General features: G+C 42.3%; 1 protein-coding gene across 2 annotated transcripts in view; it reads right to left on the bottom strand.

Annotated features, from left to right (window-relative positions):
- PCDH11X (protocadherin 11 X-linked) overlaps positions 1-27647 on the bottom strand; it is a 1941173-nt gene that overhangs the window by 968922 nt on the left and 944604 nt on the right. For both annotated transcript variants that reach the window (XM_069746098.1, XM_069746097.1), the window contains exon 4: positions 8580-8651. In XM_069746098.1, the coding sequence (XP_069602199.1) occupies positions 8580-8651 (72 nt within the window). The remainder of the gene's footprint in view (positions 1-8579; positions 8652-27647) is intronic.

The following is a 27647-nucleotide window of genomic DNA, read 5'->3' on the forward strand; positions in this document are numbered from 1 at the left end:
GGTCTGGTCATACCACAGCTCCTGGGCGGGGAGGACGCAAAATGGGATCATAGCTGATTCTTATTGTGAGGTAAAGAATTTCACTGCCTGTTTTGAGGCAACATTTTACCTAAAAGAGAGAATTATTTGCGATCCCATGCTGTAATGTCTGTTTTCTCCCCCACCTGCCTCGAGATGTGGTGCGATCAGTCCATGTTCCTGTATGGTCAGACACGACCATCACACAGTGCACAAGCAGGGTGACATTTATAAGATTAGCTCAGCACAGGAACATTTTATTTAAACACAGCAAATTGTGAAACTTATTATTATTCTAAGATCTATTGATTAAAATTAAATTTTGTTCATAGGAAAAACCCTTTAAATTTGACATTATCATTTATTTTTATTTTTATTTTGAGTAGAGGTGTCACAGTGATGTCTTGTTGATAGGATGGGCTACAAACGTTGTGTGGATGTCATGTGCTGCTGCAGTGCAGTATAGAGCAACCTCCACCAGGGGGTGCTGGTTAAGGAAAAGAGGTTGTACACACAGCGCAGCAACACTGAACAACAACACTGAACAACAACACAGGTGTCACAGGTAATGAAAGAGACGTGAGACAAGCCAAGGTCATACACGGAGATAGCAGCGCGGTACAGAAGGGGCGAGCAGAGAATAGTCATTGACAAGCAAGAAGCCAGAGCCTACCGGGAACGTGGTAACCAAAACGTGAGACGTAAGACGGAGTCGGGGTACAAGCCAGAGGTCAGAACAAGTCATAAACGGGTGCAGGCAGTCAGAGGCAAAAATGAACACTAGTACAAGTATCCAGGTCAGGTGCTCAAACCGTGAAGCATGAACTATAGCTGACACTGGCCCACAGGCTGCAGATAACAAATAGCTCAGCCAGCTTCAAAGTGAGGCAGAGGGGATTAACTCCCACATGACCAGTCCAGAGATAAGACAGCTGAACACAACCTCAGAACTGGATCATGACAGTGGAGTTCTGAAGCATGAAATGGCCAATGATGACAAAAGTAGACGGGTCATGGCCCCTCTGGCCCTGTCTGCAGGTACATATCGCGGGGTGCACTGATAGAAATTCCAGCTCAACCCCACTGAACCAAGCTTGGCTATATTGCACTTTCTTCAAAGTCTTAGATAAGAAGTGACACCCACTGTGTAGCCTGAGGCCGGGGAGGTCCGCTGGGAGTCGCGGCTACTTTCACGACTGCTGGAGATCTGCAGGATGTGGCCCCCAGGAACCTTCATTCTAGGTAACAGTGTAATTCCCATGAGCTGCAACTTTAATTCCTCAGACTCTGGCCACAGCGCACAAAAGAAGGATTTCTCTGCTTCATCTGTGTACTGGGATGTTGTATCCACCCTTTACTTCATTACTTACTACAATTTTATCATTATTACATAGTAACAAAATCCTGGACAGGCTTTAAGTCACATCGCAGCCAAGGGCTGACCATAGAGATATCTAGCAGAAACATCCAGAGGCAAAGCTGCCAACTTCTGGGGGACAAGTTGCGCCCATCACATTTGCGCCATTACACAACGAATTAAAAAAATAAAAACTTTTACAATGCTCCATTTATTTTTTGTTTTACACTTGTTTGTTTCTTTTGCATAATATACTTTGTATTTCCTTACCCCAGCTCTATCCCTTACCCTGCTCCTACGTCTAACCCTAGCCCAAGGTTACAAACAGTATGGAAAAGAAATGTTTATCAAAACGATAGTGGGATTTCTTTTTACATTTGGGATAGCTCCTGTCATGATCCAGACTGGGTTTTGGGTCTTGTCTCTCCTTTCCCACTCTGGGCATGTCAGGGGTTAACTTTCTTTGCCTCATTCCGATGTCGGGTCTGCTATTTCTCTGCGCTGCATCCTGCAGGCAGTGCCAGTTATATTTCCTGCCTATGGCATGTGTAGCTGACTCTGGTGAGACCCTCATTTGTCCTGCTGCGTTTAGCTGTCTTTGCCTGTGTCTGTTTATTCCTCTCTTCCCACCATGACTCTGTGTATCCCTGTGTGCTTGGATTCCCCAGTACTCGATTCTGCTTTGGTTCTGACCCAATTCTGTCTCTTCCTTCTAGTATTTCTGCTACGGACCGGTACTGACCTTTTGGCGCTCCTCTGACTCTGTGTTTGGAGTTCTCCTTGCTACTATGCTACTCTCTGGTATTGACCCGGCTTGTCTGACTATTCTGATGCCACCTGGTGGTAGCCTCACTGCAGTTCTGCTTGTCTGCTCTGAGCAGGAATCCAGCCCTCTCTCCACTCTGCTGCCATGTAGTGGAGTTTGCATTTACCTGCAGTGCTGCAGCGTCACAGCTCCCCTCTTACATAATTACCCTTGAGAGGAGAGGTGAAGGCTGTAGGAGAGCAGAGTGCTGCCTCTGTCATCTCAGTTGCTGCTGTGCAGAGTACAGCACTCAAGATAAGTTTGCTATTGGTTATTGTGCTCTGCATAGGCAGAAACAGAGACAATAACTCTTACTTTATTATATTTAGAGCTGTGTTATCTCCAGTTGCTTCCTATGCAGAGTGCAATAGCCGATAACAAACTCATCGTCACTCCTGCACTTTGTATTAGGAACCTGTGGCAATGATCTAAATGTCAGCGTGGCCCCTTGCTGCTTTAATTATCTAGTTCACCAACTACCATGCGGGCACTACACCATTTCAAGAAGAAGTGGAAGGGTGGGGTGACATTTTGTGCTCCCATAGAATTTGGCGCCCGGGTCCAACGTCCTTGTGGCCCCGCACTACAGTACAATAAGCATCTATCATAGTCTGCTGGGAGGTTTGTATGCTACGTGTGTGCTGCCCTTGTACTGGACCTTCAGCCTCCTATGTCAAGAATCAATCACATGAGACAAGAGCTAATTTTTTAGTATCTTGATCCTTCTCTGTCCACGTGCAGATGCCTCTGAACGTCTCTGACCTTAGCGCCTCGGTGCATTTTCCGTTACTATTTTCATTGCTGAGTAAAGACCTAGAATCACCGGTGTCGCACGTATGCGGCTCTGAGCTGAACACGTGGCCTCCGGTGAGCGGAATGAATACGTCTTCTGCTCCCAATACTAATCCCGACTCCGGAGACGGACTTATGCGCTCTCTTTATTTGATGATGTCAGTAATTATTCTGCTGTAAAATCACCGAGGTCTCGGGGCGCGGAGCTCTGCTCTCGGCGGATGGGAGAATCGCGCGGTGATAATGGAATCTAGAACAATGTGTTAACCCATTGCTAGATGCCTCGTACATTGCCAGGATTATGGGATTTATTTAGGGCATGAATGTAGTAATTCAGGACAATCTAAATAGACAATTCTGATGAAGGATTTAATGAATTACATTTTCGACCAAAGCTTTTTAAAAGAAAAAGTAAAGAAATTGCGGTTAGAGTAAGGTTGGGCGCACGGCCCTGCATGATGACCGAGGATGCCCAATGTCGCGGTGTGTCACCTTGTGATGCCAACTTCAGGTTCTACATTCATACTCCTATTTTGGACTGTATGAAGTCATAAAGGGTTGTCCATGACTCAGATATTCCCGACAGATCCTTAGGATTGGTCAGTACCCGATTGGTGGCGTCTGACGCCTGACACTACAGTGATGAGCAGGTCCGGCGTCAGTGTGTGGAGTCAGAACAGCGCAGCGCCATATTCTGTGTAGTGGTCATTCTCGGGACTGCAGCGCCGATCACATCGAAGAGAATAAGAGCAGATCTGCAGTACCGGGAATGGCCACTACAGAGCGTATGGAGCTGTGGCATTCCAGCTCTGTGCACTCTGATAGGTGGGATTGCCGGGCGTCAGACTTCTACCGATTTTAAGTTGATGATCTATCCTAAGGATAACCCCTTTATAATTGTAATTACAATTACCGCTATCAATTTTCTAAGCAAAATGTATGTAGCTTACAGACGGTTTCAGTATTTAAACCCCCTTTCCTTCAAAAGAACCTGAAAAAAAGATATTCAAAGGCTGCCCGAACCAGACAAGTCCTTTTCTAAAGCAAATAAGCCTGGAAAGCATTTGAGGATGCGGAGATGACGGCAGCAAGAAAAAATGCAATTACATCAGATAAGTCAACTCCAGCGAACACCCAGCATAATGGATAAAAGATGGGGTGGTCTATAGTAAAATGGACCCCACATTATGCTGCCGGGCTTTTACCACCCTTGTTGGTCTTTTACAACTGTTCCATAATTCTTTGGCCAATTTTCCATTTTTTGTTCTTTTTCCTGTTGAGAACCGAGGAATGAATTCCTGTTCATAGAGGTGGTCTTATTCTATGATGTCCAGATAGTATTGTCAAGGTGAAAAGATATATCTTCATACACTTTTTGTACTTTTATATTCTTATGCTGTGAAACAATAAGTTCTCCCCTTTGCTTGCTGATGCAAATGTAACTGTATTTAAAATGGCTGCCAGTATTCACCTATGCCCTAGTTTTGTTTCTGAGAAGCTAAGTATCGTTTCTGCTGAAATCGAAACTTGAGATATGTGGAGAGAGGAGGATCCACCAGATGACGTCAGGACTAACCAGAAAGACCGGATACTAGACATATATTGCTTAAACCCCGCCCAACCCTGCCTATTGCACACCTCCCCCTAATACACTACATAATGCTGTGTATCAGGAAATAAAGTTCAGTTGCTGTGACGTTGCTAAAACTTGTAGAAGCATGAGCATGCACTGAGATTGAACCAGCACTTTGTCTGACTCATTCTTACCCGGTACCAATGCTCATAGTCTAATTTGGAATGACTGGTGAATGAAGGGTATTGTCGTGACGACCCCGACAGTATCATTGGGCATATATACGTGGGCCTGATGATTATCGAGACTTTATCATTTCCTACTCTTTACCCAGATTATTAGAAGTGTTATAAGATTTTGTAAAAGTATAGAAGGAGCGATGGATATCACCAGGGATGAAAGGATAAAATATAACAGTTGTGAACAAAACAAATATGGCGACTCTCGCTGCCCATCCACCAGGTCGTCTCATACAAGATTAATATCAAAGTAGCAAATGTAGATTGTGCAAATGTCTAAGAATATACAGAGGAACATGGAGCCAAGGAGAAGCGGTGATGGCGGCGGCGCCTCCTTCCAGCTTATTTAGTAAACAAAAACTCTATAGAATGTTCTCCTACATTTCATTCCTTGTGGTTGACTGCACAGTAAAATCCCCGAGACAGTGTAACAACTTGTGCCCGAGAGGTATATAATTTGCTTTGTCTAGCATAGTAATTTCAGCACAATGATCATAAAAGTAGCACTTGCGAGATAAACTGTCCGTGGACCAAAGCATGGCTAATGAAAGATTTCCAATAAGCAGACATAAGTCAAACAACAACTTGCAGCTAATTTACTTCTCTATTGCCAGAATGGTCTAATCAGTTATGTTGCTCCTTGATTACATTTCTTTTTGGCCATCGATAGTGCAAATTATATCTTTGTTCAATCAAACAAACAATCTCGGAGAAATTGAACTTTCTCCACTCCGTCCTACGGCAACTGAGAAAAGGCAGCATCCGGCAAAAAATACTGTAGACGGCAAGTAATGAGGTTACATTGTAACAGAAGCAGAGGATGGAGAATGTATCACATGCATCATCTCATAGGACAATTCTCCCTTCTCCAAAGCTCTTAAATTATTCCACAGTGGTCCCATGTAGACAGATATAGATCTGCCGAGTTATACCTGAAAAAAAATCTATTGATATTGGGTTTATTGTGCGGCAATCACTCTCCGGGTTCTCAAAGTAAAACCTCATATTTATGGTTGAGCTGTGGATTTTTTTTTTAATTTTGTCATTAACATTGCCGTATTAAGATCTGTTTGACATGGGATGAATTATAGATTTAAATGACTCCATTCAATTTATAATATAAGATATTAAAAAAAGGGAAAAAAAAACTTTAAATAGGGTTAAATGGTGGGAAAAATCTAATTCTGCATTTATTTTTTGAGCTTCAGTTTTCCTTATCAAAACGCTTATGACAATTCTAAGCTCGTATAGTTTTATTCTATATTTCAGTAGTTTTTTAAAAAAAATCAGAACTTTGCAAAAAAAAAAAAAAAGTTTGGTTTGTGTTTCCGTTTTCTGGGATATAGAGCTTTTTTCGTACTTTTCCATACGAGGCCTTTTTTTTTCCCCTGTGCTGTGTTTTTGACTGGCACCATTGTGCAGTACACACGATAATTTCATTGCTTTTTATTTCACTTTTTTCAAGCAGATGTGGCTACTGAAAAATGGAAGTTTGAAAACCTTTTTTTTTTCTTTATAGGGTTTACTGCTCAGATTAAATAATTTCAGATATTGATAGGTTGGAGTTTTACAGACACTAAGGGACCAAATTTGTTTTTGTTTTCTATTCTCCTATTGGTAAAAGGTGGATATACAAGAACTGCTATATTTTTTTCTTAATTTTTAAACATTTTTAACTATATTGTACATATTCTCCATACTCTGTGTCCCATGATCTCATATGTTGTCCTATTTCTCTCAGTAATGACATTCCATACAATGACTTACGCATATCCGTCTATGTACCGTACCATGGTTTCTATGAAGAGACTACAATGCGGTAAAGTCAAAATTAACTGGAATCATCCAAAGTAGCTTCTTTAATTCAATTCAATTTTCTGTTGCTAAATATGCGATTATCTGAATTCATGTAAATGTTCTTACAGATCTACCACCCAGCCCGATAGTTCTGCAAACCAGTGCGAAGAATTGATCATGAAATCACTAATTTTGCCCTCTATTAACATAGGGACAACTTCAACTTCCAAGACTGCAAGACTGTTGAGGTGTTTCTTTGAGGACTCTCATCCTCACGCGTTTGGTTTCCTCTAAGATTCAAGTCAACAACTCCGAAAGCCAATATAACATCAACAGGTTCCTCTAAGAGCTGGAAGAGTCAACAGTGGAGATTATTCTCTATGACATGATAATATCATTTTATTAGCATCTATTTTATCAGTAACATCTTGAACAGCTCAGCAGAAATCAAGGCTCCAAAGTCAAAAGTGATCATCATCTGCACCGTCAACTTTTAGCCTGAAATCACATATGTACTTTTTATGGCAATTTTGGAGAATTTTTTTTTAAGAAGTGAGTACAACAGAAGGAGAAGTAAAAGTTGTCCTTTACTATGGTTCTCATTTCTTTAGGATCCACTTCTGCATTTGACTGCACATGTGATTATAGCCTTAATGGGCAATCTTGAAGACACAAGATATAGGACACAACAGTATCCAAAAGACACAGGACAACAAGCACACACCTAAATCCAGAAGACCCAGGACATAGTGCATACCAGACTGTGGAAGTCTCCAATGAGATTGTAGACACAGGACATAATACCATCCAGAAGAACCAGGACAAAGGACATACCAGAATGTAGAAGACCCAGAACAAAGGACATATCAGAATCTAGAAGACCCTGAACAAAGGACATATCAGACTGTGGAAATCGCCAATGAGATCGTAGACATAGGACATAATACCATCCAGAAGACCCAGAACAAAGGATATATCAGAGTCTAGAAGATCCAGAACAAAGGATATATCAGAGTCTAGAAGACCCGGAACAAAAGACATACCAGAAGTCTAGAAGACCCAGAACAAATGACATAACAGACTGTGGAAATCTCCAATGAGATCGTACACATAGGACATAATACCATCAAGAAGAGCCAAGACAAAGGACATACCAGAATCCAGAAGACCCAGAACAAAGGACCATACCAGAATCTAGAAGACCCAGAACAAAGGACCATACCAGAATCCTGAAGACCCAGAACAAAGGACATACCAGAATCCAGAAGGCCCAGAACAAAGGACCATACCAGAGTCTAGAAGACCCAGGACAAAGGACATACCAGAATCCAGAAGGCCCAGAACAAAGGACCATACCAGAGTCTAGAAGACCCAGAACAAAGGACATACCAGAATCCAGAAGGCCCAGAACAAAGGACCATACCAGAGTCTAGAAGACCCAGAATAAAGGACCTACCAGAATGTGGAAGTCTCCAATGAGATAGCAGACATAGGACATAACAGAATCCAGAAGAAAAAGGACATTTCAGAATCCAGATGACCCAGGACATAGTGCATACCAGAATGAATCGTAGACATAGGACATAATACTATCCAGAAGAACAAGGACAAAGGACATAACAGAATTTAAAAGACCCAGAACAAAGGACATATCAGAATCTTGAAGTCCCTGGACATAGTGCATACGAAAGTGTGGAAGTCTCCAAAGAGATAGATAGCAGACATAGGACATAATAAAATCCAGAAGAGCCAAAAACACAAGATGTACCAAACTCCAAGACGTAGTACATACCAAAAACCAGAAGAACCAGGAAATAAAACAAACCACAATCTAGAAGAGTCAGCAAATTGAAGAGTCCAGAAGATTCAGGATACACCACAATCCAGAAGGCTTAGAACACAGCACAGTCTAGAACACTCCGCTCTATTATTTTCTTGTAATTACAAACAATTGTCACTCAAACTTTAAAGCAAAATAGCATAAAATGTGATTTTTACCGGGGGTTGACTCCAGGACTCCAGATTTGATTCCTTTAGAGGAGATTGAAGTTTCCCAATGTCTTTTCCATGCTGAAAAGGAAAATAAAGAAAAATATCAGAACTGCAACAAAATAATATTAAATAACAGATCTGATAAGATAAACTACAACCAAGAGATACATTTGATGCCCTTTCACCACAAGTTGCTTCTAGGGTAAAGCCCAATTATGATAAAGCCGCTTTGCGGTTGGAGGAAGTTGACGATTATGTGTTATGTAGACGCCTGATATTGTGATAATTGGCGCTGCGGAAATAGTGATATGAATAAGACCTCGAGCCTTTGGTGCAGTCTGTGAAGTATTCTGCACAGGAAGGTTATGTGCGGTTCCTTCCCCGTAGATAAAGAATTACTCCTTCTCCTCATCTGATGAATAAAGTGAAGGTTCATTAGTAAAAAAATTTTGGTGCTCACATTTACCGAGACTGCCAGTAATGAATTGCGGTTCCTACCCACAGCAAATGTGTTGCCTACTCCTCCAGAGCATTGGGGCTTTGAAATGAATGATTATTGCAGCAGCAAAATAGGAAAGTTAATACTACGTCCTCCACTTAGAGAGTAACACACTATTACCGACTGATAAAACAATCTCCAGAGTATTCTATTGCAACAAGAAATGCACACTTCATTAACAGGAGTTCCATCAATTGATTAAATGCGCGTTCATCATTTTATGTCTCGCAGCCGTTCTCCAGTCACTAGAAGCCATTAAAGTGCCAGCTCAGGAAGATCAAATTATGTGGTCTGTCTGAGTGGAAAGGATTCTGAGGATATGACTGTCAAGTTGTAAAAGATAAAAAATAAGTGCAAGAGCCGAGTGAGAAAAATCCCGGAAACATGAACGACCAACTCCGAGTAAAACCCTCGTCCTGGAAGGAAAAATAATGCGTGTCTGAGCTAAATCATCCCAACATGTCGACAAATTCTAGATGTCTCATTGAACAAAAAAAAAAAGGAAAATATTTGATAACTCAGACGTAACTTTTATTTAGTTATTTCACGCAATTAACGTAGTAACATAGTAACATAGTTAGTAAGGCCGAAAAAAGACATTTGTCCATCCAGTTCAGCCTATATTCCATTATAATAAATACCCAGATCTACGTCCTTCTACAGAACCTAATTGTATGATACAATATTGTTCTGCTCCAGGAAGACATCCAGGCCTCTCTTGAACCCCTCGACTGAGTTCGCCATCACCACCTCCTCAGGCAAGCAATTCCAGATTCTCACTGCCCTAACAGTAAAGAATCCTCTTCTATGTTGGTGGAAAAACCTTCTCTCCTCCAGACGCAAAGAATGCCCCCTTGTGCCCGTCACCTTCCTTGGTATAAACAGATCCTCAGCGAGATATTTGTATTGTCCCCTTATATACTTATACATGGTTATTAGATCGCCCCTCAGTCGTCTTTTTTCTAGACTAAATAATCCTAATTTCGCTAATCTATCTGGGTATTGTAGTTCTCCCATCCCCTTTATTAATTTTGTTGCCCTCCTTTGTACTCTCTCTAGTTCCATTATATCCTTCCTGAGCACCGGTGCCCAAAACTGGACACAGTACTCCATGTGCGGTCTAACTAGGGATTTGTACAGAGGCAGTATAATGCTCTCATCATGTGTATCCAGACCTCTTTTAATGCACCCCATGATCCTGTTTGCCTTGGCAGCTGCTGCCTGGCACTGGCTGCTCCAGGTAAGTTTATCATTAACTAGGATCCCCAAGTCCTTCTCCCTGTCAGATTTACCCAGTGGTTTCCCGTTCAGTGTGTAATGGTGATATTGATTCCCTCTTCCCATGTGTATAACCTTACATTTATCATTGTTAAACCTCATCTGCCACCTTTCAGCCCAAGTTTCCAACTTATCCAGATCCATCTGTAGCAGAATACTATCTTCTCTTGTATTAACTGCTTTACATAGTTTTGTATCATCTGCAAATATCGATATTTTACTGTGTAAACCTTCTACCAGATCATTAATGAATATGTTGAAGAGAACAGGTCCCAATACTGACCCCTGCGGTACCCCACTGGTCACAGCGACCCAGTTAGAGACTATACCATTTATAACCACCCTCTGCTTTCTATCACTAAGCCAGTTACTAACCCATTTACACACATTTTCCCCCAGACCAAGCATTCTCATTTTGTGTACCAACCTCTTGTGCGGCACGGTATCAAACGCTTTGGAAAAATCGAGATATACCACGTCCAATGACTCACCGTGGTCCAGCCTATAGCTTACCTCTTCATAAAAACTGATTAGATTGGTTTGACAGGAGCGATTTCTCATAAACCCATGCTGATATGGAGTTAAACAGTTATTCTCATTGAGATAATCCAGAATAACATCCCTCAGAAACCCTTCAAATATTTTACCAACAATAGAGGTTAGACTTACTGGCCTATAATTTCCAGGTTCACTTTTAGAGCCCTTTTTGAATATTGGCACCACATTTGCTATGCGCCAGTCCTGCGGAACAGACCCTGTCTCTATAGAGTCACTAAAAATAAGAAATAATGGTTTATCTATTACATTACTTAGTTCTCTTAGTACTCGTGGGTGTATGCCATCCGGACCCGGAGATTTATCTATTTTAATCTTATTTAGCCGGTTTCGCACCTCTTCTTGGGTTAGATTGGTGACCCTTAATATAGGGTTTTCATTGTTTCTTGGGATTTCACCTAGCATTTCATTTTCCACCGTGAATACCGTGGAGAAGAAGGTGTTTAATATGTTAGCTTTTTCCTCGTCATCTACAACCATTCTTTCCTCACTATTTTTTAAGGGGCCTACATTTTCAGTTTTTATTCTTTTACTATTGATATAGTTGAAGAACAGTTTGGGATTAGTTTTACTCTCCTTAGCAATGTGCTTCTCTGTTTCCTTTTTGGCAGCTTTAATTAGTTTTTTAGATAAAGTATTTTTCTCCCTATAGTTTTTTAGAGCTTCAATGGTGCCATCCTGCTTTAGTAGTGCAAATGCTTTCTTTTTACTGTTAATTGCCTGTCTTACTTCTTTGTTTAGCCACATTGGGTTTTTCCTATTTCTAGTCCTTTTATTCCCACAAGGTATAAACCGTTTACACTGCCTATTTAGGATGTTCTTAAACATTTCCCATTTATTATCTGTATTCTCATTTCTGAGGATATTGTCCCAGTCTACCAAATTAAGGGCATCTCTAAGCTGTTCAAACTTTGCCTTCCTAAAGTTCAATGTTTTTGTGACTCCCTGACAAGTCCCCCTAGTGAAAGACAGGTGAAACTGCACAATATTGTGGTCGCTATTTCCTAAATGCCCAACCACCTGCAGATTTGTTATTCTGTCAGGTCTATTAGATAGTATTAGGTCTAAAAGTGCTGCTCCTCTGGTTGGATTCTGCACCAATTGTGAAAGATAATTTTTCTTGGTTATTAGCAGAAACCTGTTGCCTTTATGGGTTTCACAGGTTTCTGTTTCCCAGTTAATATCCGGGTAGTTAAAGTCCCCCATAACCAGGACCTCATTATGGGTTGCAGCTTCATCTATCTGCTTTAGAAGTAGACTTTCCATGCTTTCTGTTATATTTGGGGGTTTGTAACAGACCCCAATGAGAATTTTGTTACCATTTTTCCCTCCATGAATTTCAACCCATATGGACTCGACATCCTCATTCCCTTCGCTAATATCCTCCCTTAAAGTGGACTTTAGACAAGACTTTACATAGAGACAAACCCCTCCTCCTCTCCGATTTTTACGATCCTTTCTAAACAGACTGTAACCCTGTAAGTTAACTGCCCAGTCATAGCTTTCATCTAACCATGTCTCGGTTATTCCCACTATGTCAAAGTTACCTGTAGATATTTCTGCTTCTAGTTCTTCCATCTTGTTTGTCAGGCTTCTGGCGTTTGCGAGCATGCAGTTCAGAGGATTTTGTTTTGTTCCAATCTCCTCACTGTGGATTGTTTTAGAAATGTTCTTACTTCCCTTCTGAGTATGTTTTCCTGGGTCGTCTTTGTTCGAGTCTAATGTTTTTCTTCCCGTCCCCTCTTCTTCTAGTTTAACGCCCTCCTGATGAGTGTAGCGAGTCTTCTGGCGAATGTGTGTTTCCCAGGTTTGTTGAGGTGTAGTCCGTCTCTGGCGAGGAGTCCATCATACCAGTAATTCACACCGTGGTCCAGGAATCCAAATCCTTGTTGTCTGCACCATCGTCTTAGCCAGTTGTTTGCATCAAGGATCCTGTTCCATCTCCTGGTGCCATGCCCGTCTACTGGAAGGATAGAAGAAAAAACTACCTGTGCATCCAGTTCCTTTACTTTCTTCCCCAACTCTTCAAAGTCTTTGCAGATTGTCGGTAGGTCCTTCCTTGCCGTGTCATTGGTGCCAACATGTATCAGAAGAAATGGGTGGACGTCCTTGGAGCTGAAGAGCTTTGGTATCCTATCGGTCACATCCTTGATCATCGCACCTGGAAGGCAGCATACTTCTCTTGCAGTTATGTCCGGTCTGCAGATGGCTGCTTCTGTGCCTCTCAGTAGTGAGTCTCCCACCACCACCACTCTTCGTTGCTTCTTGGCTGTACTTTTTGCTGTCACTTGTTGCTGTGTGCCCTTTTCTTTTTTGCTTGCTGGTATTGCTTCATTCTTAGGTGTGCCATCTTCATCCTCTACAAAGATTTGATATCGGTTCTTCAGTTGTGTGGTTGGTGATTTCTCCATGGTCTTCTTGCTTCTTTTGGTCACATGCTTCCACTCATCTGCTTTTGGAGGTTCTCTGACACTTTTTGCACCTTCTGTGACCAGTAGAGATGCTTCTGTTCTGTCTAGAAAGTCTTCATTCTCTTTGATGAGTTTCAAAGTTGCTATTCTTTCTTCCAGACCCCGCACCTTTTCTTCTAAAAGGGCCACTAGTCTACACTTCTGACAGGTGAAATTGGATTCTTCTTCTGGTCGATCTGTGAACATGTAGCACATGCTGCAGCTCACCATGTAGGTTGTCACATCTGCCATGTTGCTCCTAGATCCTGCTGACTTGCTGTGTGTTTTCCTTCTTGTGTAATCTACTCAGCCAAGCTCTCTTGCAATAATGTCCTACAGGCAAAAATTCACGCTCCGTAAGGCGCGCGGTTTGGTGATGCTTTCGAAGCAGCTGGTCCCGGCTGTACCCAACGATCTTCTAGCTTAGGGAGACTTCGCTTCTCCCAGAAGGCACCTGGAATATGCAAATTAGCCTCCTGAAGCTTGAATCCCTGGTTTGGTGATGCTTTCGAAGCAGCTGGTCCCGGCTGTACCCAACGATCTTCTAGCTTAGGGAGACTTCGCTTCTCCCAGAAGGCACCTGGAATATGCAAATTAGCCTCCTGAAGCTTGAATCCCTGGTTGGTGATGCTTTCGAAGCAGCTGGTCCCGGCTGTACCCAACGATCTTCTAGCTTAGGGAGACTTCGCTTCTCCCAGAAGGCACCTGGAATATGCAAATTAGCCTCCTGAAGCTTGAATCCCTGGTTTGGTGATGCTTTCGAAGCAGCTGGTCCCGGCTGTACCCAACGATCTTCTAGCTTAGGGAGACTTCGCTTCTCCCAGAAGGCACCTGGAATATGCAAATTAGCCTCCTGAAGCTTGAATCCCTGGTTTCAAGAATGTGAAAATCAGCCCTAGTGATACAGTTATGTATCTAAGCAGGGCACATAGATTGTATTTTGTGCTGAGTAGGAATATGGAAATCTGATTTTTTTTTTTACAACTTTATGTATGAAATAATGAGTGGAAGCTGCCAGAAGATTGGACTGGTCACTTCTTTCATCCACTTAACGGCTTTCAAAGCAATTAAAAGAAGCTAAAAAAATCTGAACACACGCACAAGTCAATTTTACATTGCTCATCAGTTCGCTCTTTTTCATTTAATTATTGTTTTTACATAGTGCATCTGTTCATTATTTTTTGGCTACTTTTTAGGTCTTTTTTCAGTTGAGCTCCTGGCGGAATCCATCTGGAACAAACAATGTGTGCACATAGCCTTACACATCCGCCGCAGCTCCCTGGTCCAAAGACTCTTCAATTCTTACAGTATTTTTGCTACATTTAAACCCCTCCCTTCCGTCTATTATGTGCTGGGATCTGAAGTGACCTCATGCATAATAAATTGACATCTGCGCACTATTGATTCAATTGACTTTTATTTCAACTGCATCAAATCTGCCAGAGTAACCAAGCGAAGCTGCCCAAAATAAATTTGGGAACATATAGCTTCCTTAGACATCAAGTCCTATCTTTTTTGGGGAACAAACTTGTGAAAGGGTAAGCCTCGCGCTCACAAACCTATTCAGGATACTCTGCACAAGGTTCGCTTGGTGACTCACGCGGACTAGGTTCAAATCCAGCAGAAAATGACTTGGCATGCGGACGCCATTGTTGTATTTACAGTCTCTCAGCAAGAGCACAATAATGGCACAGAGCGTGGTGGTTATTCAGTCATTGAGGCACAGAGCGTGGTGGATATTCAGTCATTGAGGCACAGAGCGTGGTGGTTACTCAGTCATTGAGGCACAGAGCGTGGTGGATATTCAGTCATTGAGGCACAGAGCTTGGTGGTTACTCAGTCATTGAGGCACAGAGTGTGGTGGTTACTCAGTCATTGAGGCACAGAGTGTGGTGGTTACTCAGTCATTGAGGCACAGAACGTGGTGGTTACTCAGTCATTGAAGCACAGAGCGTGGTGGTTATTCAGTCATCGAGGCACAGAGTGTGGTGGTTACTCAGTCATCGAGGCACAGAGCGTGGTGGTTACTCAGTCATCGAGGCACAGAGCGTGGTGGTTATTCAGTCATCGAGGCACAGAGCATGGCGGTTACTCAGTCATTGAGGCACAGAGCGTGGCGGTTACTCAGTCATTGAAGCACAGAGCGTGGCGGTTACTCAGTCATTGAGGCACAGAGCGTGGTGGTTACTCAGTCATTGAGGCACAGAGCGTGGTGGATATTCAGTCATTGAGGCACAGAGCGTGGTGGATATTCAGTCATTGAGGCACAGAGCGTGGTGGATATTCAGTCATTGAGGCAAAGAGCGTGGTGGTTACTCAGTCATTGAGGCAAAGAGCGTGGTGGTTACTCAGTCATTGAGGCACAGAGTGTGGTGGTTACTCAGTCATTGAGGCACAGAGTGTGGTGGTTACTCAGTCATTGAGGCACAGAGCGTGGTGGTTACTCAGTCATTGAGGCACAGAGTGTGGTGGTTACTCAGTCATCGAGGCACAGAGCGTGGTGGTTATTCAGTCATCAAGGCACAGAGTGTGGTGGTTACTCAGTCATCGAGGCACAGGGCGTGGTGGTTACTCAGTCATTGAGGCACAGAGCGTGGTGGTTACTCAGTCATTGAGGCACAGAGCGTGGTGGTTACTCAGTCATTGAAGCACAGAGTGTGGTGGTTACTCAGTCATTGAGACACAGAGCGTGGTGGTTACTCAGTCATTGAGGCACAGAGCGTGGTGGTTACTCAGTCGTTGAGGCACAGAGCGTGGTGGTTACTCAGTCATTGAGGCACAGAGCGTGGTGGTTACTCAGTCATTGAGGCACAGAGCGTGGTGGTTACTCAGTCATTGAGGCACAGAGCTTGGTGGACGTTCAATCAATGAGGCACAGAACTTAGTGAATTCTCAGTCATTGAGACACAGAGCTTCATTGAGACATACAGCTTGATGGTGACTTCATTATTGAGGCACAGAGCTTGGTGGTTATTAAGGCAGAGTTTGCTGGTTACTGAGCCATGGAGGCACAGAGCTTGGTGGTTACTCAGTCAGAGAGGCACAGAGCTTAGTGGTTATTCAGCTATTGAGGCACAGAGCTTGGTGGTTACTCAGTCAGAGAGGCACAGAGCTTGGTGGTTACTCAGTCAGCGAGGCACAGAGCTTGGTGGTTACTCAGCCATGGAGGCACAAAGCTTGGTGGTTACTCAGTCAGTGAGACACAGAGCTTGGTGGTCCCTCAGTCATTGAGGCACAGAGCTTAGTGGTTATTCAGTTTTTGAGGCACAGAGCTTGGTGGTTACTCAGTCAGCGAGGCACAGAGCTTGGTGATTACTCAGTCAGTGAGGCACAGAACTTTGTGGTCACTCAGTTACTGAGGTAGAGAGCTTGATTGTTACACAACAGAATGAAGGCATCAAGCTTGTTGGATGTGAGATAGTTGGATGAGTAATATGTATATTTTGTCCTTCAATCTCTGCAGAACAACATGCTGCATGGACTGATACAATAGGTAGCCAGCAGAAATTCACCAAATTAACATTTATTGTTCAACTAACCTGCATCTTTGTTCCTGAAGGATAGCAGAACAATATACTGTAAGGACTGATACAATATAGGTAGTCAAGAACCATTCAACAAATCAACAAACATCAATTCAACCTACAACAAGAGTCAACATTCAGACTCATATGAACAGTAGCTCATGTAGCTGGGCCTACTGAACAATAATACGTCTGGCATAAATAAGAATAATCTTTGCACAAAAAGTAAAAAAAGGGCATGAACCGCACCTCCAAAAATCATAAGTTGATCTAAAGCCGCTAGGCAAAAATTTATATAACTGAACATGAGGTTTTCACTGAAAACTTTTCAGTTTAACATTCTGATCAGACTGTATGAAGCCCACTGCCCTAGCTGTGACGGTGGTCGCCGCACGGCTCCGCTCCATTAGGGCGATAGGACCCACTGCGAGGTTTGCCGTTACGTGGCAGTGGGTTTCATACAGTCTGATCAGAATGTTAAACTGAAAACCTCATATTCAGTTATATAAATTTTTGCCTAGCGGCTTTAGATCAACATATGATTTTTGGAGGTGCGGTTCACGCCCTTTTTTTTTTTCCTTTTTGTGCATAAATAAGAATAAACATAGTGTCATGACACTAACAATTACACTGATCAGTTTACTGCGTCACATTCTGACGTATTTTTATTATGCTTTGCTTATATATCGCTATCTTTTTCTGCAGCACTTTACATATATTATTGTCACTGTCCGCAATGGGGCTCAAAATTTAATTTCCCTATCAGTATGTCTTTGGAGTGTGGGAGGAAACCGGAGAACGTGGAGGAAACCCGTGCAAACACGGTGAGAACATACAATCTCCTTGCAGATGTATGGATATAGCTGGTTATCTCTATATATCATGGGACCTCAGATTGAACGGAGTCTGTGCAGCACAAAGATTAGCATCCGAACATCTGGCCTCCCGGCTACATGAGACATATACACGATAGTCCTAATGCCACAATACATACAATAAACCATTTAAAGATTAACTAAATATACATAAAAAAGAAAACTGTGTGTATAATTTTGTATCCCTTCATTTCTTCTGAGTTTGTTGGTGGTCCAGGTTCTTAGATCCCACTCCTCTCTCCGATTATCCCTGAGAAGTGCGCAGCTCAGGAGATAGGAGCGCACAGCTCAGGAGATAGTAGCGCACAGCTCAAGAGACAGGAGCGCACAGCTCAGGAGACAGGAGCGCACACCTCAGGAGACAGGAGCGCACACCTCAGGAGACAGGAGCGCACACCTCAGGAGACAGGAGCGCACACCTCAGGAGACAGGAGCGCACAGCGCAGGAGATAGGAGCGCACAGCTCAGGAGATAGGAGCGCACAGCTCAGGAGATAGGAGCGCACACCTCAGGAGACAGGAGCGCACACCTCAGGAGACAGGAGCGCACAGCGCAGGAGACAGGAGCGCACAGCTCAGGAGACAGGAGCGCACAGCTCAGGAGATAGGAGCGCACAGCTCAGGAGACAGGAGCGCACAGCGCAGGAGATAGGAGCGCACAGCTCAGGAGATAGGAGCGCACACCTCAGGAGACAGGAGCGCACAGCTCAGGAGACAGGAGCGCACAGCTCAGGAGACAGGAGCGCACAGCTCAGGAGACAGGAGCGCACACCTCAGGAGACAGGAGCGCACACCTCAGGAGAAAGGAGCGCACACCTCAGGAGACAGGAGCGCACACCTCAGGAGACAGGAGCGCACACCTCAGGAGACAGGAGCGCACAGCTCAGGAGACAGGAGCGCACACCTCAGGAGACAGGAGCGCACACCTCAGGAGATAGGAGCGCACACCTCAAGAGACAGGAGCGCACACCTCAGGAGACAGGAGCGCACACCTCAGGAGACAGGAGCGCACACCTCAGGAGACAGGAGCACACAGCTCAGGAGACAGGAGCGCACAGCTCAGGAGACAGGAGCGCACAGCTCAGGAGACAGGAGCGCACAGCTCAGGAGACAGGAGCGCACAGCTCAGGAGATAGGAGCGCACACCTCAGGAGACAGGAGCGCACAGCTCAGGAGACAGGAGCGCACAGCTCAGGAGATAGGAGCGCACAGCTCAGGAGACAGGAGCGCACAGCTCAGGAGATAGGAGCACACAGCTCAGGAGATAGGAGCGCACAGCTCAGGAGATAGGAGCGCACAGCTCAGGAGACAGGAGCGCACAGCTCAGGAGATAGGAGCACACAGCTCAGGAGATAGGAGCGCACAGCTCAGGAGATAGGAGCGCACACCTCAGGAGACAGGAGCGCACACCTCAGGAGACAGGAGCGCACAGCTCAGGAGATAGGAGCGCACAGCTCAGGAGATAGGAGCGCACAGCTCGAGTGCGTGCCCAAAGTGAAGTATGCATGCAATAGAGAGCATAGGCTTTCCATTGTATCTGTGCTTCGTTCTGTCTGGGCTATGGGGTTTGTCTTCAGAACTTTGAATTTCTCTGGAGTCTTTTGACCGATCTATAGGGTTTTGACCCACTACCCATCTCAAGGAAATTAAAGAGACTAATAAACACGCTTTATTTTTTTGCAAACGCTTAGTTACTCTTTCAATATGTAGTGCCTAACAGTTCATAACATGCACGACAAAGACCAGCACTTGATCCACTGGTGGTCCATGGTTTACAGATCCAATAGTATAAAGATGATTCAATGCTCTTATAGTCCCCATGGTAATACCGCCATACACACTACTGTACAGAGCCCTGGCCCACAACTTGCATCAGAATCCTGGAAATTCACCCCAAACCCCGGATAGGACAAAACGATCAAGCTTTTATGGTACTCTGACCTCTTATGTTACAGTAGCATAGAAAGATAAATAAAAATAGAGACATAGAGCCGGTGAAATCGCAATGGCGGCTTTCTGTAGGAATCCAGAGCTGCTGCTGCTTCTGCTTAATCTTCACTCATTAAGTTATCACTCTAAGTGGAAGGAAAAGCTAGATGAAAAATTGAGCTCTGCTACATTTGTAGATAAATAGAGCTCCATGCGGAAAGTTTTCCTCCGTGCCTCTGCTGGGTCACATTAATACACTCCGCAGCACTATGTATACATTGGAATTGTATCAAGGTTACATTTGCATAATGTATCATGTAGGAAGACATCTAAGAGTGGTTTAATGTTTTCATATATCTCACTGAAGTCCGTAATACTCTTTGCATACTGTATGTCATTTTAATTATAAATTCTCATGTGCTTAAAAATCTGAAGAGTTGCTTCGTCAGCACTTTTAGGTAAGTAGTCGGGGAAGGATTTCGTCAGCATAGTAATTATCTGGGCTTCTTGCAGGGGATCATAGGAAGGATTTCTTACAAGATTACCCTCTGTAAATTAAGAAAGTTCTGATACGTATCTGCTAATATTAAGCGGGGCCTTAATGAGATGGGATGTAGTCGTATCAGACGTTGTCCACGGTGCTGAAGAAGCTGCAAAGTTTGGCGTAAAAAGCAAAAAATGATATGGTGCACCGTGACACCAAGAAAAAATGATATCAATAGTTTTATGCCCAAAATGACAAAAGTATTCAAGGAATTGTTATTCTAGTGAGATGTAATTGAGGAAGAAGGTCCAGGCAGGGCAATACCAAGATGATATTTTGTTTTGCTTAACAATTTCCTTAATAGCTCTAAATCTGGAGCAAAGACAGCAGACGCAGGATTTCCTTGATAAATTAATTATGTACCAATTTTTTTTTGTAACTACTAAAAGTTGACTGTTTCCTCGCATGAATTGAGTTGATAAAGTTTCATTGTTACATCTTTTAATTACATAAAAATAACTTAAAATAACTGCCGTCGTATACCTGGATCAGTATTTTTATTATTTTATTATATCTCATTTATCGTCCTAATTTATCCTGGTAATGGTGTTATGACATAAAAATCCATTTACAAAATAAATGTGTCCGACAAAGTATTCTCACAGCCGAGCTCCATCCCATCCAGGAGCCATTAGTTATGCAGCGGTAATAACCGTAAGGTTTATTGAGACGCTCATAATAACCAACAAAAAAAAACACGAATCCTATTTCCAATGGTGAAAAACCTGAATTCACCAAAGGGACAGAACATAAAGAGCAAAATTATCGACACAGCAGAAGGATCATTGTGTGAGGACGAGATATGTAGCACACTCTGCGAAGTTCAGCATGACATGACGGAAGGAAAGCGGGAAAATTATTGTGCTGCAACTACTACTAATAATATACCGGCAATATATATATAGTGTAAAATGGTGGAAGCAGAAAGGAATCTCCACAAGGAGCCATAACCATATACTAGTGAGGTCTAGAAGGAAAATACCACAAAAACTATCAACTGTCTGTACAATGTACACCTAAACCAACATGTAATAGAACCACCATGTAAAAGACGTGTTGTTTTATAGTAGCTATATTCTTGTACATAGGAGCAGTATTATAGTAATTATATTCTTGTACATAGGGGCAGTATTATAGTAGTTATATTCCTGTACATAGGGGCAGTATTATAGTAGCTATATTCTTGTACATAGTGACAGTATTATAGTAGTTATATTCTTGTACATAGGAGCAGTGTTATCGTAGTTATATTCTTGTACATAGAGGGCAGTATTATAGTAGTTATATTCTTATACATAGGAGCAGTATTATAGTAGTTATATTCTTGGTCATAGGGACAGTATTATAGTAATTATATTCTTGTACATAGGGGCAGTATTATAGTAGTTATATTCTTGTACATAGGGAGCAGTATTATAGTAGTTATATTCTTGTACATAGGAGCAGTATTATAGTAGTTATATTCTTGTACATAGGGGCAGTATTATAGTAGTTATATTCTTGTACATAGGGGCAGTATTATAGCAGTTATATTCTTGTACATAGGGGGCAGTATTATAGTAGTTATATTCTTGTACATAGGAGCAGTATTATAGTAGTTATATTCTTGTACATAGGGGCAGTATTATAGTAGTTATATTCTTGTACATAGGAGCAGTATTATAGTAGTTATATTCTTGTACATAGGGGGCAGTATTATAGTAGTTATATTCTTGTACATAGGAGCAGTATTATAGTAGTTATATTCTTGTACATAAAAGCAGTATTATAGTAGTTATATTCTTGTACATAGGGGCAGTATTATAGTAGTTATATTCTTGTACATAAAAGCAGTATTATAGTAGTTATATTCTTGTACATAGGGACATGTTATGACCTGGTGGTCAGGACAATAATGGACCTGGTGGTTAAGAGCACACGGAATGTCCTGATAGTTACTGATAATATAGGACGAGCTCTGAGACGTGGGAACTCTGCTGACCGCAATCCCTAAACCTATCACACACACTAGAAATAGCCGTGGATTGCTCCTGAAGCTCCCAAGGCGCTTCGTCACAGCCTAAGGAACTAGCTAGCCCTGAAGATAGAAAAATAAAGCCTACCTTGCCTCAGAGAAATCCCCCAAAGGAAAAGGCAGCTCCCCACATATAATGACTGTGAGTAAAGATGAAAATTACAAACACAGATGAAATAGATTTAGCAAAGTGAGGCCCGACTTACTGAACAGACAGAGGATAGGAAAGGTAGCTTTGCGGTTAGCACAAAAAACTACAAAAAGACCACGCAGAGGGCGCAAAAAGACCCTCCGCACCGACTCACGGTGCGGAGGCGCTCCCTCTGCGTCCCAGAGCTTCCAGCAAGCAAGAAAACAATCAAAATAGCAAGCTGGACAGAAAAATAACAAACCAGAGAAAAACAAGTAGGAACTTAGCTTCTGCTGGGAAGACAGGTCACAAGAACGATCCAGGAGTGAACTAGACCAATACTGGAACATTGACAGGCGGCATGGAGCAATGATCTAGGTGGAGTTAAATAGAGCAGCCAGCTAACGAATTAACCTCGTCACCTGTGGAAGGAACCTCAGAAGCCGCAGCCCCACTCACAACCACCAGAGGAAGCCCATGGACAGAACCAGCCGAAGTACCATTCATGACCACAGGAAGGAGCTTGACAACAGAATTCACAACAGGGACAGTACTATAGTAGTTATATTCTTGTACATAGGGGGCAGTATTATAGTAGTTATATTCTTGGACATAGGGGCAGTATTATAGTAATTATATTCTTGTACATAGGGGGCAGTATTATAGTAGTTATATTCTTGCACATAGGAGCAGTATTAAAGTAATTATATTCTTGTACATAGGGGGCAGTATTATAGTAGTTATATTCTTGTATATAGGAGGCAGTATTATAGTAGTTATATTCTTGTACATAGGAGCAGTATTATAGTAGTTATATTCTTGTACATAGGAGCAGTATTATAGTAGTTATATTCTTGTACATAGGAGCAGAATTATAGTAGTTATATTCTTGTACATAGGAGCAGTATTATAGTAGTTATATTCTTGTACATAGGAGCAGTATTATAGTAGTTATATTCTTGTACATAGGGGGCAGTATTATAGTAGTTATATTCTTGGACATAGGGACAGTATTATAGTAATTATATTCTTGTACATAGGGGGCAGTATTATAGTAGTTATATTCTTGTATATAGGAGGCAGTATTATAGTAGTTATATTCTTGTACATAGGAGCAGTATTATAGTAGTTATATTCTTGTACATAGGAGCAGTATTATAGTAGTTATATTCTTGTACATAGGAGCAGAATTATAGTAGTTATATTCTTGTACATAGGGGCAGTATTATAGTAATTATATTCTTGTACATAGGAGCAGTATTATAGTAGTTATATTCTTGTACATAGGGGGCAGTATTATAGTAGTTATATTCTTGTATATAGGAGGCAGTATTATAGTAGTTATATTCTTGTACATAGGGGGCAGTATTATAGTAGTTATATTCTTGTATATAGGAGGCAGTATTATAGTAGTTATATTCTTGTACATAGGAGCAGTATTATAGTAGTTATATTCTTGTACTTAGGAGCAGTATTATAGTAATTATATTCTTGTACATAGGGGCAGTATTATAGTAGTTATATTCTTGTATATAGAAGGCAATATTATAGTAGTTATATTCTTGTACATAAGAGCAGTATTATAGTAGTTATATTCTTGTACATAGGAGCAGTATTATAGTAGTTATATCCTTGTACACAGGAGCAGTATTATAGTAGTTATATTCTTGTACATAGGAGCAGTATTATAGTAGTTATATCCTTGTACACAGGAGCAGTATTATAGTAGTTATATTCTTGTACATAGGGGCAGTATTATAGTAGTTATATTCTAGTATATAGGAGCAGTATTATAGTAGTTATATTCTTGTATATAGGAGCAGTATTATAGTAGTGATATTCTTGTACATAAGGGCAGTATTATAGTAATTATATTCTTGTACATAGGAACAGTATTATAGTAGTTATATTCTTGTACATAGGAGCAGTATTATAGTAGTTATATTCTTGTACATAGGAGCAGTATTGTAGTAGTTATATTCTTGTACATAGGAGCAGTATTATAGTAGTTATATTCTTGTACATAAGGGCAGTATTATAGTAATTATATTCTTGTTCATAGGAACAGTATTATAGTAGTAAAATTCTTGTATATAGGGGCAGTATTGTAGTAGTTATATTCTTGTACATAGGGGGCAGTATTATAGTAGTTATATTCTTGTACATAGGGGGCAGTATTATAGTAGTTATATTCTTGTATATAGGGGTGGTATTATAGTAGTTATATTCTTATACATAGGAGCAGTATTATAGTAGTTATATTCTTGTACATAAGGGCAGTATTATAGTAATTATATTCTTGTTCATAGGAACAGTATTATAGTAGTAAAATTCTTGTATATAGGGGCAATTTTTATTATAAAACCAAACATAAATACAATTATAATAAAAACAAAAATCACCCAGCATTACAAAAACACAAATCACTTAGGTTACATATGCACAAGTACTAAATAGTCAGATCATATTCATATATAAATTAAAGTGTCCACACCTGGAGGGAGAAGAAAATTAAACAAAACAAAACAAAATAAATATATACCATCATATTTCCTAACTGAAATTTATGTTCCTCCATAACTTAATGTTCCCCTGACTCCTTCCAACTTCTAGCGATTTTATCCACCGGAGTTCTGACATAACCTGAGCAGCCGCAGCGGTGTGATCGAACAGCTCATTGTGCAGTGACACCCGGGTTCTCATGTGCCAAAGATAGTGCTTGATAACACTTATAATAATGTACATTGTCTCTCTGTCGATGTTACTAACAGTGGAGGGGACACCATAGATTATGTCAGAATACTTTAGAGTCCGCAGTCTGGGGATTCTTAGATTATCAGACACTTCCTCCCAGATCTTCCTCCCTCCCCAGCAATCACATATAAAGTGCTCCATAGTCTCCTCCTGCTGACAACCAAGGGGACAATTCCTATCAGAGACACTCAGATGTTTCAGGTTCCCCCTGACAAAGAGCCGACTATGCAGTGAAAGCCAAGTGACATCAAACAGTTTAGGAGGAAGTCGTTTCCCGTTTAGGAACCTAAGGCTTTCCTGCAGGGTGGTGGTGACACAATCTCTCAGGGCCAGTGGAGAGTAAAAGAAAGTCCTACATACATGAGCATACAGGTCTCTTCTCGTACTGCTCTCAATGTAAGACTTCTCCAGTCCCCACCTCCTAACACACTTCAGACCATAGTCCAGATACTGGGGGAGGTGGTCACCTGTCCATCTCCTCCTCTTGAGACTGCCGCCTCGCACCCAAGATTCTGCAAAAGGCAATATCCAGTACCTGATACTATTTACCCACAGAGAGCTACTGTTTGAGTCCATGTTCCCAAAATTTACTTTTAGAAACAAGGAGTCAAAGAAAACCCTTGGATTCAACATATCCAGCCCACCCTCTCTCCGCCGTAGGTAGGTTATTCCCCTCTTTATTAGCTTCAACCTATTCCCCCACAAGAGCTGGAAGAACAGGCTGAAGAGCCTCGCTGAGAAAGATTCTGGCAAAGGGAAAATGACAGAGACATACAAGAAAACAGGGACCAGGTAAGTCTTCAACATTGCGACCCTTTCTCTGTAGGTCAGCCTCCAGTTCTTCCATCGCTGAACCTTTGCATTTCCGGCTTCCAATTTCTCCTCCCAATTTAGGGTGGCATTATCATCCCTCCCAAATTTAACCCCGAGGATCTTAATATGGGTGGAGGCTTTGGCAAACTGCAGCAGATCATAGCTGGGATCAGTATCTAATGTCCACAGAGCTTGACTCTTCTCAAGGTTGACCAGAGACCCGGAGGCCTCTGAGTAACTTCTGATAGACGCAGACAATATCTGCACCTCTCGAGGATTAGAGATCACTAACGTCACATCATCCGCATAGGCAACAACATTCAGAGGCAGGCAATGGGGGACCGGCACCCCCTGAAAATCACACTCCTGCAGTGACCTCAGAAACGGGTCTAGGGCAAAAACATACAGGAGCGGACTCAGTGGGCAACCCTGTCTCACCCCTGCCTCAACTCCAAAAGTGTCACCCTGCCAACCATTAATCAGAGGAAAGCTCACCGCCTCTCTGTACAATGTCTTCAGCCAATCCACAAATTGTCCCGGAATACCGTACTTTGACAAAGTGGCCCACAGATAGTCATGATCAACCCTGTCAAAGGCTTTAGCCTGGTCCAGACTAACAATATATTTCCCAGACCGCAGAGCTTTACATCTCTCAAACATCTCCCGTATCGAGATGACTGCTCCAGAGATGTTCTGCCCTTTTACTGTGCCAAACTGAGAGCCTGCCAACAGTGCTGGGGACAAACAGACTAATCTAGAAAACAGGATCTTTGCTAGAATCTTCCTGTCCACATTCAAGAGGGCAATTGGCCTCCAGTTCTTGATGTCGCTCGGCTCTTTACCCTTAGACAGCAGAATCAACGAGGACACTCTCATGGATGGAGGCATCAGGTGATTTTCTAGACAACTTCTATACACATCCACGAGGATTGGAGCCAGGTGGTCTCTGAATTTCCTATAAAATTCTGCTGTTATGCCATCTGGACCTGGTGCCTTCTTCAGATGTAATTTATCAATAGCCTCCTTAACCTCCTCCACCGTTAACTCTGCTGTCAAAGGAGAAAAGTCCAGATCATTAGTATCAGGCGCAGGAGTTGCCTCCAAGAATTGAGCCATCTTATCTTTATCCAAAACTTTCCTCTGAAACAAGTCAGCATATTAAGATCTCACCACCTCCAGGATACCCTCCCGTGAATCCTGCAATACACCCTAGAAGTCAGTGAGACCCGTGACCATTTTTTTGACTACCCTCTCCCTGCAATTCTCAAAGGGATCAGGAGCCCCCAAGGACCCATAATCCCGTTCAAGAACCGGGGAGGTATACCTACTATACTGATACTGCCTTATCTCAGATTTCAGTTGGTCGATCTTCACTTTGTCATCCCCGCCCGCCGAATATAGTGACTCCAATTCTTTACGCAGCTTTAGGTACTGGCTGTACTTATTCCTCCCTTTATTAACTGACAGTCTCTTTAAGAGGGATCTGATATCCTCCTTGACGTCCTCCCACCAGTCGGTCATGTTATCATAGAAGTCAACCCTATCTAGATGAAGCTGGATAAGGGAGTAGACACGACTCTGAACATAAGCATCATCCAGGAGACTGGAATTGAGCTTCCACAACCCTCTACCGATGTCGGGACGGTTAGAGGTCCCCAGACAGAAACACAAGGCGAGGTGATCAGAGTAAGGGACAACCTTCTCACTCAG

Source organism: Ranitomeya imitator, chromosome 2, assembly GCF_032444005.1.
Source record: "Ranitomeya imitator isolate aRanImi1 chromosome 2, aRanImi1.pri, whole genome shotgun sequence".
Lineage (NCBI taxonomy): Eukaryota > Metazoa > Chordata > Amphibia > Anura > Dendrobatidae > Ranitomeya > Ranitomeya imitator.